This window comes from Eurosta solidaginis, chromosome 2, assembly GCF_040869045.1.
Source record: "Eurosta solidaginis isolate ZX-2024a chromosome 2, ASM4086904v1, whole genome shotgun sequence".
NCBI classification, from domain to species: Eukaryota; Metazoa; Arthropoda; class Insecta; order Diptera; family Tephritidae; genus Eurosta; species Eurosta solidaginis.
In genome coordinates, this window is record NC_090320.1 from 285,896,838 (window position 1) to 285,910,317 (window position 13,480).

The 13,480-nt window shown below is 30.2% G+C and overlaps 1 protein-coding gene across 5 annotated transcripts in view; it reads right to left on the reverse strand.

The window, feature by feature from the left end:
* The window catches only part of mxt (Eukaryotic translation initiation factor mextil), a 44,944-nt gene that overhangs the window by 11,522 nt on the left and 19,942 nt on the right, over window positions 1-13,480 (reverse strand). For 3 of the 5 annotated variants that reach the window (XM_067768327.1, XM_067768325.1, XM_067768326.1), the window contains 2 exons: window positions 11,513-11,631; window positions 210-11,014 (listed from right to left, as the gene is read on the reverse strand). In XM_067768327.1, coding sequence (XP_067624428.1) covers window positions 9,971-11,014; window positions 11,513-11,631 — 1,163 coding nt within the window. In that variant the 3' untranslated portion in view covers window positions 210-9,970. Of the gene's footprint in view, window positions 1-209; window positions 11,015-11,512; window positions 11,632-13,480 lie in introns of those variants that run through there. The other 2 variants (XM_067768328.1, XM_067768329.1) reach the window with 1 other exon arrangement.

Consider the following 13,480-nt stretch of genomic DNA (forward strand, 5'->3'; position numbering starts at 1 on the left):
GATGTGGTGAAAAGTGGTGACCTAACTTGGATGAATTTAAAACACACCACCACCATTAAAAGATCCATACCCATTTTTTGTTTGCCAAATGCATGCGTTTATGTTACGTTTGGGTCGATGAGCTCGATCAATGGTGAAAAAAGCAATTACAAGCAATAAATTTAAATGATTTTTTTTAGATAAAATATCTAAGTAGATAAATACTTCTTTTCTTTTTATTGAGATTCTCAAAATAAATTAAAATACTTATTTTATGAGATAGCTAAGAAGAACATACATACAATACGTAGGTAATGCTCACATTACGTACTTACAGTTGTACATAAGTACATAGATACAAACACAGTTCCAATAAGTATATGGTATGTATTAGGTATGTATAAAATCTTAAGATTTTTTTTATTTCATGAATTCATGTTTCCATTTAACCACAATTTCTTGTTTAAATATGCATACATGCGCATTAGACTGGGTTGGTCCCCATACAAAAAAAAAGTTGCTAATGTCCGCCCCTAAATTTAAAGATTATGTTGAGAGGGTTTCGGAAATTTTTTTTTTTTTTATTTTTTTTTTTTTTTTTTGATCCTTCGAAATACAGCCGAAAAGGGTTTTTCGTCGTAACTTGATTATTTGCCGTCCGATTTTTAAAATTGATATGTCATTATTTTGGCCTTGAGAAGCTTCACATTTCCTCATGATATGTTTGGAGGAAAAATTATTATTAGGGTTTGCATTGAAAAGTTAATAAAGATATGCCAAATATCATGAATAGGGGAAGTCAAAGTAAATAAGTGAGGCAAACCTGTTGTTTCGTATTTATAATAATAACACTATGCGACAAAATTAACTTTTTTCTGGGTATTGGACAAAACCCCACTTTTTTGTAGAGATTGAGGCTTAAGTAAACAAAGTACTCCGTTTTTCGAAGTGTCAGAAGTCAGAGTCTGACTTTTCACCTAATAGCTGTTAGCACCGTAACAGCTGTTATACCAAATTTCTCAAAAAAAGAATTCAGCCCGTCAAATAAGGGAAAAGAGCGGACCACGCCCATATTTTTACTTTTTCAATTTGCTGAACGTGTTAACAAAAAAAATAAAATTTCGAAATGTTGAATTTGTTAGCTGACCTAATCATGTGAAAACGACTTTATAGATTAAAAGGACATTAAGGCAATGTGAAGCTTCTCAAGGCCAAAATAATGACATATCAATTTTAAAAATCGGACGTCAAATAACCAAGTTACAACGAAAAACCCTTTTGGGCTGTATTTCGAAGGATTAAAAAAAAATTTTTTTTTCCGAAACCCTCTCAACATAATCTTTAAATTTAGGGCGGACATTAGCAACTTTTTTTTTCGACCCAGTCTAATGCGCATCTACTAGTACATTAGACCGGATCAAAACAAAAAACCTTACAAATATATCTATGTTGGGGTGTATTCTAAGAACGTGTTTTATTGACACTGTCTTATGTACATATACATATATACGTTGAATTTTCATACATGTACTTATGTATATTGATCTTATGCCTAGTATGTGATTAAGTAAACAATTGCCAAATTTCTTTCTGCCGTAAATGAATTCAAGTGCCTTCTTTCACGGAGGATTGGAATTCTTTTCGCACTCGTACATATAGGAAATAGAAAAACCAAATAGATTATATATAATTTAGCACGATTTTTATTTATATATTTGAACGTTAGAGTGTGGCAAAAGAAACCAAACAAATTTTGTTTAGCTATGCTTCACACATTCAGATAATAAAAATTAAAAAAAAGAAAATATCCGACATCGAAGGGTAATTTCCTCGACTGCTATTTTGAACACAAATTTTCGGATGTACTGAATTACTAGAATTCGTACGTACTAGTAGAATTTCTTGAGAAAAATTGCGTACTGAGTTTGAGAGCATAAAAATTTCAAATTTTTATTTTCATATTTTTTGTACAAATATTGCGACTTGCGTAATTTTTTTTTTAGCCAAAAATAATTTTGTGAGAAATTTTTCAAAGCAAATATTAAAAACATGGATTTCAATAGGTAAATCTTTTTCTAAAAATGTATAAAAATACTAATCCTGGAAATACAATTGTTAACCCTAGTCTCGCAATTTTTAAAATTTTAAACTTTTTAAAGCGTAGTGGAATGAATAAGTATGTAAACAACTTGTATAGCAATTAAAATGAAATGAACATTAAAAAGTAATAAAACTTGCAACAGATTCAATTTTCGAACAGAAAATGTTTTTCTATAAAACATTTTCAGCTAATTTTGATATTTAAACATTTTCAAATAACAAGAATTTACACTTCTTGAAAATTTTCGAAACATTGCCTACTTTGAGTTTTTTGTTTAAAGATTTATAGATTATTGAGTGTAGGTATAGAAAAATAAATATATGTAATTTAAATAAAAGATTTCCATTTACTGCATTTTTAATATATTTTATAATTTGTAAAGTTATTTAGTTATAAATGTTTTTAAGTGTATTTCGGCTTTGTTGCAGTGTAAAAAAGGAAATATTTTAAAAATGTTGAAAATCTAAATGTTTTAATATTTAAAATTTATTTTATTTTAAATAAAATAATTTGTGAGATACATATTTTCGAAAATATATTTTTTTTTAATTTTCCAGGTTTTTTTATGAAACAATTTATTAAATATTTTAAAACTTAGATGTATTAAATTTACTGAAATTTCCGAAAAATACATTGCTTAAAAAAGTATATAAAACTTACGAGCTCGAAAAAAATTTTTTATTATTAAATTTCTATTTCGATTAGCAAAAAATGTTGCGTATTTTAAAGCAGCCTGCATAACGATATAAATGAAATATTTCGTTTGTTGAGTATCAAACACAAATTATCAAAAGATTTTCATTTCGATAAATGGCATATTTTCTTCCACACATTTTACACAATATTACTATTTCGAAAATTTATTAATAATTTTTTTGATAACTATAACTTATGTTAAAAATTTAGTTTGTTTTCGAAACAGTTCTTGTTAATAAAGTAAATTAGTGAAAAGTTAAGTCAGATATACTCATATAATAGTAAATTTTCAACAAAATTGAGAATTTAAAATTTTTTATTTTTTTTTACTTTAATTTCCTCTATTCCACGCCACATAACTCCAACGCATTTAGCAATCACTTGAGTTCATTTATTTCGTTTCAATACTTAATAATAGTTGAGGCAAATTTATTAATGGCCTAAAACTTTTTGCAATTGCTTGCATATTAGGTAACTTAAAAATATTAATTTTTCAATATTATTTTTAATTTCGAATGTTTTGAATAATTTGGCCTTTGTATTGTTTAATTCTTAATACTTATAGTCGTTTTATTTTGTTTTTAAACACTGCATATGTTGTTTTTTATTGTTTTCGCATTTTAATTTTATGAATACATATTTTTCTTTTGTTTAATAATAATCTGTTTCACAGCCAAAACACAGATTAGTTAGTGTAGGTTACAACTATTTTGAGTTTTTTTTTTTTATTAATACAATTTCAAAACTTTTTAACATTTTTAAAAAAGCTTTGCTTCAAGACGTCGAAACTCATAATACAAATATTTTTTTTTTACTACCTAGAAAAGTTTCAAATTGCGAAACTGATATTTTGCATGTTAGACATTCAAATGGTAATATGTACCAAAATTAAAAATATATATAAAATTATTAAAAGGAACAAATCTTTGATAACAGGTATGTTTGTTTTGTTTTTAAACTAACGCCACTTTATAAAAATATATGTATGTGTCTATATAAATATGTATATATATTTTTAATGGTAAAAAAAAGTTATAAAATTTAAGTTTTCGTATTAGGATCATTTCGAACAAATGCTTCTTTTTCATTTGCATAAAATGTGAATAAACATTTTTTTAAATTTTATAGAAAAAAAATGGCTGTTTGTACAAAAAAAAAAAAACTGAAATATATTAAGGAAATAGCAAAAACAAATAAAAACATAAAAATTTCGAAAATTTTTTCAATGAATATGACAGCCATATTCTAAATATGTGTTAAGTCTTTTTACACAACTTTGCTATTTAAAAAATAAAACTTGTAATATGTATCGTCATTCGAATAATGTTTTCGGGAGAGGGAAATTTCGAAGAATTTTTTTTTTCAATTCGAACATCATGGCAGCAAACTATGTAGAACCCAATTATTATAAAAAATTTGATGTAAAACTTCAGCATACGTATACGCATACTACATTCGAAAGTCCTCTAAGTATTAATTTTGTACGGTTAGAAAGGTGTATTTCAGTTTTCAAAAACAAAAACTGTATTTCAGTCTCTGCCGGTTTTCGAAAATAAAAAATTACGTTGTCATTTGACAGTTGCTTACTCTCAATTATAAAGTTCAGTTATAGATATTCTTTACGAAAATTCGAAGCTTTCAAAATTATTTTGTTACATTACATGTTTTAGATTGATAAAATTGTTTTTCATCTGTTAAACGATTGATTTACAAAGCAAGTTGCATTGTTTATTTAAAAAATTTTTAAGAGATGCTATGTCATTTACAAAAAACTTTTAATTTAGATATTTAATATGAATAATCAGCTATGGAATGATAACATACGATCACGGATCGAAAACTATGTTCACTCAAGCGATAAAAATTAGGTTACCTAACTTAAAAAAAAAAAATATTTTATGGATCTACGGAGTACGCCTTGTTCCTAGTTCACATATTTCATTAATCCGATACACCATTTCGGAGCTCTGTTTAAAAAACAGTATTCGATAACGGATCGTATGTTACGACTCGGCCCCAGACTTTATAAAAGTCTTCTTTAATCCTTCTATTTAATACGGACTCAATTTTCAAAAAACCAAGTTTTGCAAAATTTTCAACTTGAAACGTCGAAACTTCTGTATACTTTACAATTTTTAAACTTCGAAAGTTTCCACTGGAATTTTTTTTTTTTTTTTTTTTTTTAATGAAATGTAAATTATTATGAAATGGCCGCAGCTTGTAATGTCATTTTATATTATTTTCATCTCTTAAACCCCTTATTGATTATATTTTCGAAAATAGGGTTTATTTTTTTTTTAACTGTTTTAAGCAATTTTTGAACAAGGTTATGCTATTTTCATAAATGTCGAATCATAAAATATATACAATAGGTATTTTTTTATTTCTTACTAATATTCGAATGTTCTATACAAATATATAAACAGTTTTTCATTCAGTTTCGGTTTGCCTTTCGCACTCTCTGCTGCCGAGATTTTTGTATTGCGCTTATAATTCCACGAAATTTTCCAAAGTGCATCGCTTAAAAAATGCTGTAAGCATTTTTTGTAGCAATGCGGGTTAGTGTGGGTCGTTTCGTAATTTCAAATAATTTATAAATTTTTTAGCTTATGCGGCTATTAAAATATTGAACTTCATTTAAAACTTTCGATAAAAATGCTCTAAATTATTGCTCAAATTTTGCATACAATTTCAAAAATGCTTTCACTCGTTAGATCATATTTTTTATATACACATTTTATTTGTCTGGCAGTTAATTCTTTTTTCGAACAACCAATGTCTTAATTAATATTAACGTAAAATTTAATTGTATTATCTCAAAGAGGAGGATGAGTTCCTGCATCGATTTCTTATAATTATAAATATGTACATTATTATATACATAAAAGTCATTGCATCTCAAATGAGCTATGGTGAGAATCAAAAATTTATTTTCAAAATTGCTTTACATAGTATTCGTTATAAATTCATCAAACTACTTTTTGAATTTACGAAAAACTTATCTAATCTGTGGTGTCATGGAATTCATTTCATGTCGAATTTGAATTCAAAACCAATAAATATTGCTGCAATGATTTCAAAACATTTTGGTTTGGTGATTGATATTTTGAATATCAAAACAAAATTTCACAATCTAGGGCAGAAATATTTGTTGTTTATAAATCCAATTCCAACAATTGGATATCATGACACGCCTAAATAAATTCTTTCCGCTGCTATTTTTTTACTCGCCGGTACTCTAAAATGCATCCCTGAACTAGTTATAATAAGTTTGACGTTTTTCGAACAGTTTTTTAGATTGGTATTCGTTAATATATATATAACTTTTGTTTTTTAATATATGACTTCAGATTTTACAAATTCCAGTTTTTTAAAATTTAAAACAATTTCTGCATCTTTTGCACAAAAAAATTATTATTTCAAAACAAGTTAAAATTGTGCAATTTTCAATAACAAAAAAGTATTTTTTTTTTCACTAAGAACTTCATGGCAGCGTACATGGCGCTCTCTTCAGCGAGTGGTAAAGAGAAACAGGATGCAGCCACGATAGTCACTTTAAAAACCAGGTGATCGGTTCTATTTGTTATTTTGACGTCTATGCTGAAGATATCACACTTGTCTTATCCACAATGGATAGAACGGTTATAAATTGTGTTTATATTATGAAGAACTTCATTATTTGATAGACGAAGCGTTAACCAGAACTCATAAAAATCGAAAGTATTTTTGTCTCACCTTTGCACCATTTTGTATGAAATGACTTATTTGTTTATACACATTAGGGTGCCCGTTATTAACTTTTGTTATATTTTCATTTGAAGCTGTACAATGAGCGCCGTACGAAATATATTTCAAACTCCTCATATATCTTCGTTTAGAAAAAGGATGATTAAGTAACATTTTCGAAGAACAGCAATGTACACCGATAAAAACAAAATAATTAAAAAAAAACGACTTCGATTTTCAAGTAAAAATTTTTTTCTTCGAAAGTGGAGGGCGCGTATAATTTATAATCCACGAGCACCCTAATATATTACATACCTACATATGTATATTAATAGCTGAGTGGAAATCGATCCATACTACTCGGTATAGGTACTAAAACACTCGTACTCAAACTTTAATTAAAATACGTTCTAGCACAGAAATTAGTTCACACCACACCTGCGCGTATTAAAATAGCAGCAAAAAGATTTTCAAATTTCAGCAATATTTTCTTGATTTTCTATTATTATTGTTAGGTAAAAAACATTAATAACTCGTTCAACAAAAACTATGTATACTAGGGCGGGTCGAACTGCATGGGGAAAAACACTTCAGGTGCACATCCAGTTTCTGAATCTATCGGTCATATTGAGTAATATTTTCCATGGGACCATAGGTCTGAAATGAATTTTGAGCCTCCCTAATTTTGTTAGAAAATTGTATATCCCAATCCTAATCTGAATTTGACATTTATTTTCATGTATTTTATTTGTGAGAGCCCCTATTCGGATTGGGATATAAAATTTTTTAACAAAATTAGGGAGTCGAAATTCATTCAGACCTATGGTCCCATGGACAACATTACTCCGTATGACCCATAGATTCAGAAACTGGATGTGTCTTTTCAACAATAAATTTGGCCCACCCTAATGTATACTAATTTCGAGAACGTTTTCGAAGAAATTCGAAAGGCTTTTGGGAATCTTCCAGTAAATTTTCAAATTGTTATGCTACGAATTTGCGCTAGTAAGCACAGCGAGGAAGCGACTAGTTGGACGGGAAAAAACATTTAAAGAGTTAAGCGCAAATTAAGTAAGCTTCAGATTCTCTTCCATACAAACTGCGAAAAATTGTCTTTTTTACATTGAAAAAAATCCAGACGGCTTTTGGAAGAAATCAAAAGTTTTTACTTCCCTTTACTTATTATATTTCAAACATTTTAGATTCACCTCTAAATATTTTTACTGGTTCGATTTTCGAAAAAAATGGCATTACATTTTGAAATATTTTTAAAGCATAACATATTTTAATCTTTTATAAAAGAACTTAAAATCATATATGTTTATTAGGGTGGGCCGATTGGTATGGGCGAAAGTTAACCGATATCGCGCCATCGATTTTTCGATAGGATTTGGGCTCAAGAAAAAAAGTAGCACTACGCATACAAAAAAAAATAATTTTCGAGTCTTCGAAATTTAATTTTTTTGAATTTTTTTCGACATTGATTTTTAAGGTTTTTTTTGTGACCTACTAAAAAAATGTTCATATGTATACATGAAAATTGTGCAATCAAATGAAATTTTTTTTAGTAGGTCACCTTAAAAGTCAAAGTCGAAAAAAGTAAAAGAAAATGTATTTTCGCAGGCTCGAAAATTACTTTTTTGATTATGCGTAGTGGAACTTTTTTCTCCTGAGCACAAATCCTATAGAAAAATCAATGGCGCGATATCGGTTAATAAATCGACCCAGTCTAATGTATATCATAATTTTTTTAAGCATATTATTTCTTACGATTTTTTTTGGAAAATAAAGTTGTTTTGGAAAATTTTTCACTTACTTGTGGACTGGGTTTTTAAAATATTTGCACGCTTTAAAGTTTCCAAACTTCGAAGGGTTTTTACTTTCACCGACTAAATTCATTTTTATTTTAAGAAAATCCGCCGCTTCCAAAAAAATTTTAATTCATGATATATTTCTTGTCCCTAAACTTTTTATTGAGTTGATTTTAAAAATAAAACATGTTTGAAATTTTAATTCAAGATATATTTCTTGTCCCCAAACTTTTTATTGAGTTGATTTTAAAAATAAAACATGTTTGACTTACATTTGCAGACAATTAAATATTCTATGCACTGTGTTTTGAAAAACATCGAAAAAAGGAATCAAGGTTGTAATTGAAATTTGACAGAAGAGATATGATACTAAATTAAGTTTGATTTCTTTTCACAATTCGATAACTACTTAAAATACTAAACTATACTATTGAAGACTCTTAATTCAATATTGTGGTTTACCAATCTGACTCTTTTGCGAAGTGTAAAAAGCAAATAAATTAAGTTAAATTCAAAGCTTTTTTTGCCAACAAAATAATTTTTACAGTTACAACCTTTTTGACCGGTCTCCTGAATAACGACTTCGCTAAAATACGACCTTATTAAAAGAATGTCTGAGATACGTCCTTGCTAACAAAACTTTCAAGTTACGAGCTTTCTCTTATGATGGGTCCATATTAAATATGTGGAAACTTTCATGAAAATTTTAAATAATATTCTTTCGAAAACGTTTTTTCGCTTGGCAAAAATAAAAAAAGGAAGCAAATCGTTTTCGCAATTATTTTCTTGCGCGCATGTGTACATTTCTATATGCATATTAATTCTATATATTTACAGCTGACTTGTACCGCTATCAAACGAGATAGAGCGGTATTAAACGCAGCTAAAAAAAAAATAACTTATACTATTTGTGTGTAGTTATTAATTTTTTTTCATTGCACATTTTTTACTTCACTCATGCGTTATCTTTGTTTGTGTTCCATTTTGGTGTATTACAAGATTGTTATTTAAAAAAAACTGTACTCATTTCAACTAGGGCTGTGAACTGCATCCGGATTTTTCAACTATCCGGACAAACCGGATATTCGAATAACCGGATAGCTAAGCAAAAAATCCGGCTATCCGGATTCATAAATGGGAAATCCGGATATCCGCTATTCGGCTATCAGGATACGTAAACGGAAAATCCGGATATCCGTATGTCCGGATACTGGAATATAAAAGTTGAATATCTGCATATCAGAATTGAACGAAGCAAAACATCGAAAAATTATTCACAAAATATGTTTGTAGATTATTAAATTAACGTCAAAAATTAAAAAGCTACAATTTTACAAACAAGTGAAAATAAGAACAGTTCCATTTGTTTATATTGTGAAAAAACGCTGTTAATTGATTTAAATGCCCCACGAATTTATTGCTATTAATGTTAAATAAACATATATTGTACATCAATTTGTGGCTTTCACTGGATATCCAAAAATATGGTTATTAACTGGATCTTCATAAATCCGGATATTCGGATAGTTTCACAAACGAATATTAACCGGATATCCATGCCGTCCGGATTTTATCCGAGCCAACGGATACCCGGATATTCGAATATGCGGATAGTCCCAGCCCTAATTTCAACGCTATACCCTCAGTACACTCCATTTTAATTGCATGTCGAATTTGAGCGCATAAATTTTGGACGTTCAGTTGCGCGTCGCTGATTTGCTTTAACATCAGCTGTAATAACAATATCAGGTTTTGTATATTTCGTTTCACAAACAAATTCAACATCGCTTGCGTCGGTATCCCAGTTCTCTTCATAATCATCATCCACAACAACTCCAATTGCTTTCTTTGGGCGACTTTTGCTGCGCGATTTGTGTTTCGATTCCTTGATGTGTGCTGCTACACCGGTGCTTTTAACACCTGCTGCGGCAGCACTAACAGCGCTTTTTTTATTTCTTGAGTCGTTGTTGTTTGATAGTTTCTCATTTCTTGTTGTTGTGGTTGGTTCATATGATTGTTGCGTATTTTCTGTAATCGTTTTGTTTTGTTTATTTATTGAGTCAATCGAATTGTTCATTTGCTGTTCATTGGTTGTTTCAGTCAGATGTGTTGCACCTACCATTATTGATGATATCATTTTAATTTGTTTATTTAAAAGTTTTTGCGGTTTATTTTCCAAACTACTGCCAATCGGTGCTATGTTGGTTACATTGCCGTTATTATGAAATGTAGCTTTAACATTGTTTGTGGGCATGGCACCCACATTGCCAGCACTATATGATGGTGCAGTATTAACAACATAGCTGGGAGCACATGTGGTAGGACTTGTGCGCATAGATACTAATTTATCTTGTTGTTGTTCTAGATTCTGCGCATATTGTTGTTGTGTATGCTGTGCATATTGTAGTTGTTGAGAATGCTGTTGCAAAAGTTGCTGCTGCTGATGCTGCTTTTGTGTTAGATGCTGTTGATAATGAATTTGATGCTGTTGTTGATTACAATTATTAGCATTCGTGTCGGTACATTGTTGTTGCGTTTGTTGTTGTAGATTGTATGTACGATAGCAGGAATTTGTGTTAGTATTGTTATGATTATAATAACGTTCTGTCGTATATGGTTGTTGCTGTAGCTGTAATTGTTGTTGTTGTAGCGCATCATAACCCTCCTCATCAATACTAACAATTTGTCGATTAAAGAAACCCTTTCGTTTGATATGTAAAGATGTTTGTTGAAAATCATATAGCTGGTGACGATTATGATGTTGATTTAAATTATGATGTGAGGGGTGCACGTGCATAGCTTGTTGTTGTTGTGTAAGTATTGTGGCAGACGGCACTAACGTATTTGTTTTTGTGTTTGTTATAGCCGTCATACTTATATTACTATTTGTTACATTATTTGAACTAATCACACTAACAGCATTTCTGCCACACCCACCACCACCCGCACCACGATTTGTGTTTGCATTATTAGCATAACTATGATCATTAATCATATAATAATTATTATTAGATATATAACGCCTATTAGTAGTAGTTGTAGTAGAATTAGTAGTGGGAATAGGAGTAGTTAAAGTAATATTACTAATAGTACTAGCAGTTGAATTATTGGTAGCAATGGAGGAAGCAACACGTAATTTCTGTGATGAGTTAGTAACATGGGTGCTGTTGTTTGTGGTAGTGAGGTGTTGGTAGTTTACCTTATTACGTACGATGGCTGGACATTTTTCGCAAATTTTTTGCCATTCAGCAGGCAATGCCCAGGAATGAGGACTTTTCGCATAGTACAGCAAATGCTCATATTCGTGTACAATACGTGCTGTGAAAAAAAAAATAATAAGAAAAATATATAAAGATGTTGTTCTAACGATTTATTTTAAGATAATTTAGTAATAGCTTTCAACCTCCAGAAATATATATTTTTAATTTGTTGTTGTTCATTGGATTTTGACCAATAATATCAAAGTCTATATATATCCAAGCAATTTTCGAGGTGGTTTCGTATAGCTTTCCAGGCTATCTTCGAATATTTTCGAACTCGTATTAGAGCGATTTCAGAATAAACTCGGGACTATCTGCGAATCATTTCGCAACTTTTCGGGACTATTTTAGTAGTTTCGGGTACATTTTTTATTTCTGCACTGTATCAAAATCTTTTCTGTACTATTTGGAGACAACTTCGGGAGTGTTTTGGGGATCGCTTCGAGACAATTTCGAGATCAGTTCGGATTGTTATGTTTTAAGATTGGTTTCGGGATCATGTCGAGGCCTAAACAGTTTCGGAATTATTAGCGATAAGACTACTTCCGAATAGTTTTTAAATTTATTTCGGGGTTATTTTAATTATCTTTTCAAGATTGTTTAGAAAATAGAACGCGCCTGTTTTGGGACTATGTGTGTATTCTTCATCCTCCTCTAGGAACAGTTTAATTGTTATAACTATGAGCCCTTCTCAAGACCAATAGTATTTGGTATGAAGGTTTTGAAGAAAGGAAGACAAAGGACTTTGTTTTTATAGATTCAACGAAATTTTAGGCCCCTATTATGAGCACTATTCGATCTTCGATCTACACTGGCTATCGAACATCGAAAATCGAATTTGAAATTGGTATTATGACACCTCATCTCTGTCGAAACTTTCGTTGAGTATCTAATTTTCAAGCGAATAGAAATTTATTGTCGACGCTGTATCGAATAGAAAAAGAATTGTTTAAAATGTAAGTTTTTTGTATTAATGTTCTACTTTTTTACTACCTAGTAGTAATTTTAAACTATTTGAATTAATTTTATATAGGTCCAAGGTCGTGAGTACAAAACAACAGCTTGAAATACTGGAACTTGCACATTATAGAAATGCAACTTTGATGCAGCTCAGCCTCCTCGTAATTCAATTTTATCCATCTTTCACAAATAAAATTTTCCAAGACATTCAACACCTCTGATAGTACCACAGACACAGTCGGCTGGGCAAGTCCGAGTGCATTTTCATTTCCAATGGTCAGTTGGTAGGATCCCTGAGCACAAAATCGGAGAACTGTTGCCAATTTTAGAATATTAGGTATAGACTGTGAGTACAAAACAACAGCTTGAAAGACTGGTTTCAATTATGGAACAAAATCCCCATATAGCAAAAGGAACTTGCACATTATAGAAATGCAACTTTGTTTGATGCAGCTCAGCCTCCTCGTAACTCAATTTTATCCATCTTTCACAAATAAAATTTTCCAAGACATTCAACACCTCTGATAGTACCACAGACACAGTCGGCTGGGCAAGTCCGAGTGCATTTTCATTTCCAATGGTCAGTTGGTAGGATCCCTGAGCACAAAATCGGAGAACTGTTGCCAATTTTAGAATATTAGGTATAGACTGGGCTTTTGTGCATTGCTGCAGCAGTTTATCTGTACTGGACAACAAGTCCACGAACGCTTCTTTGGGCAGTCTGAAGTTTTGAATAAATCTATAAGCAAAACTTATAATTTCAACAAGTTAACAACTAATTTCCAAAGGATTTGAAGCATACCTCACCTGTCTTCTACTTCTGGCTAGCTCCAGTAAGCTTTCCTCTTCATCTGACGAATCAGCAAACCACAATTCCGTCGTAGTCATACATTTATTTTTAATATTTGCATTTAATAACTAGTTCTGCTTTTGTTTATTTTTTTGTT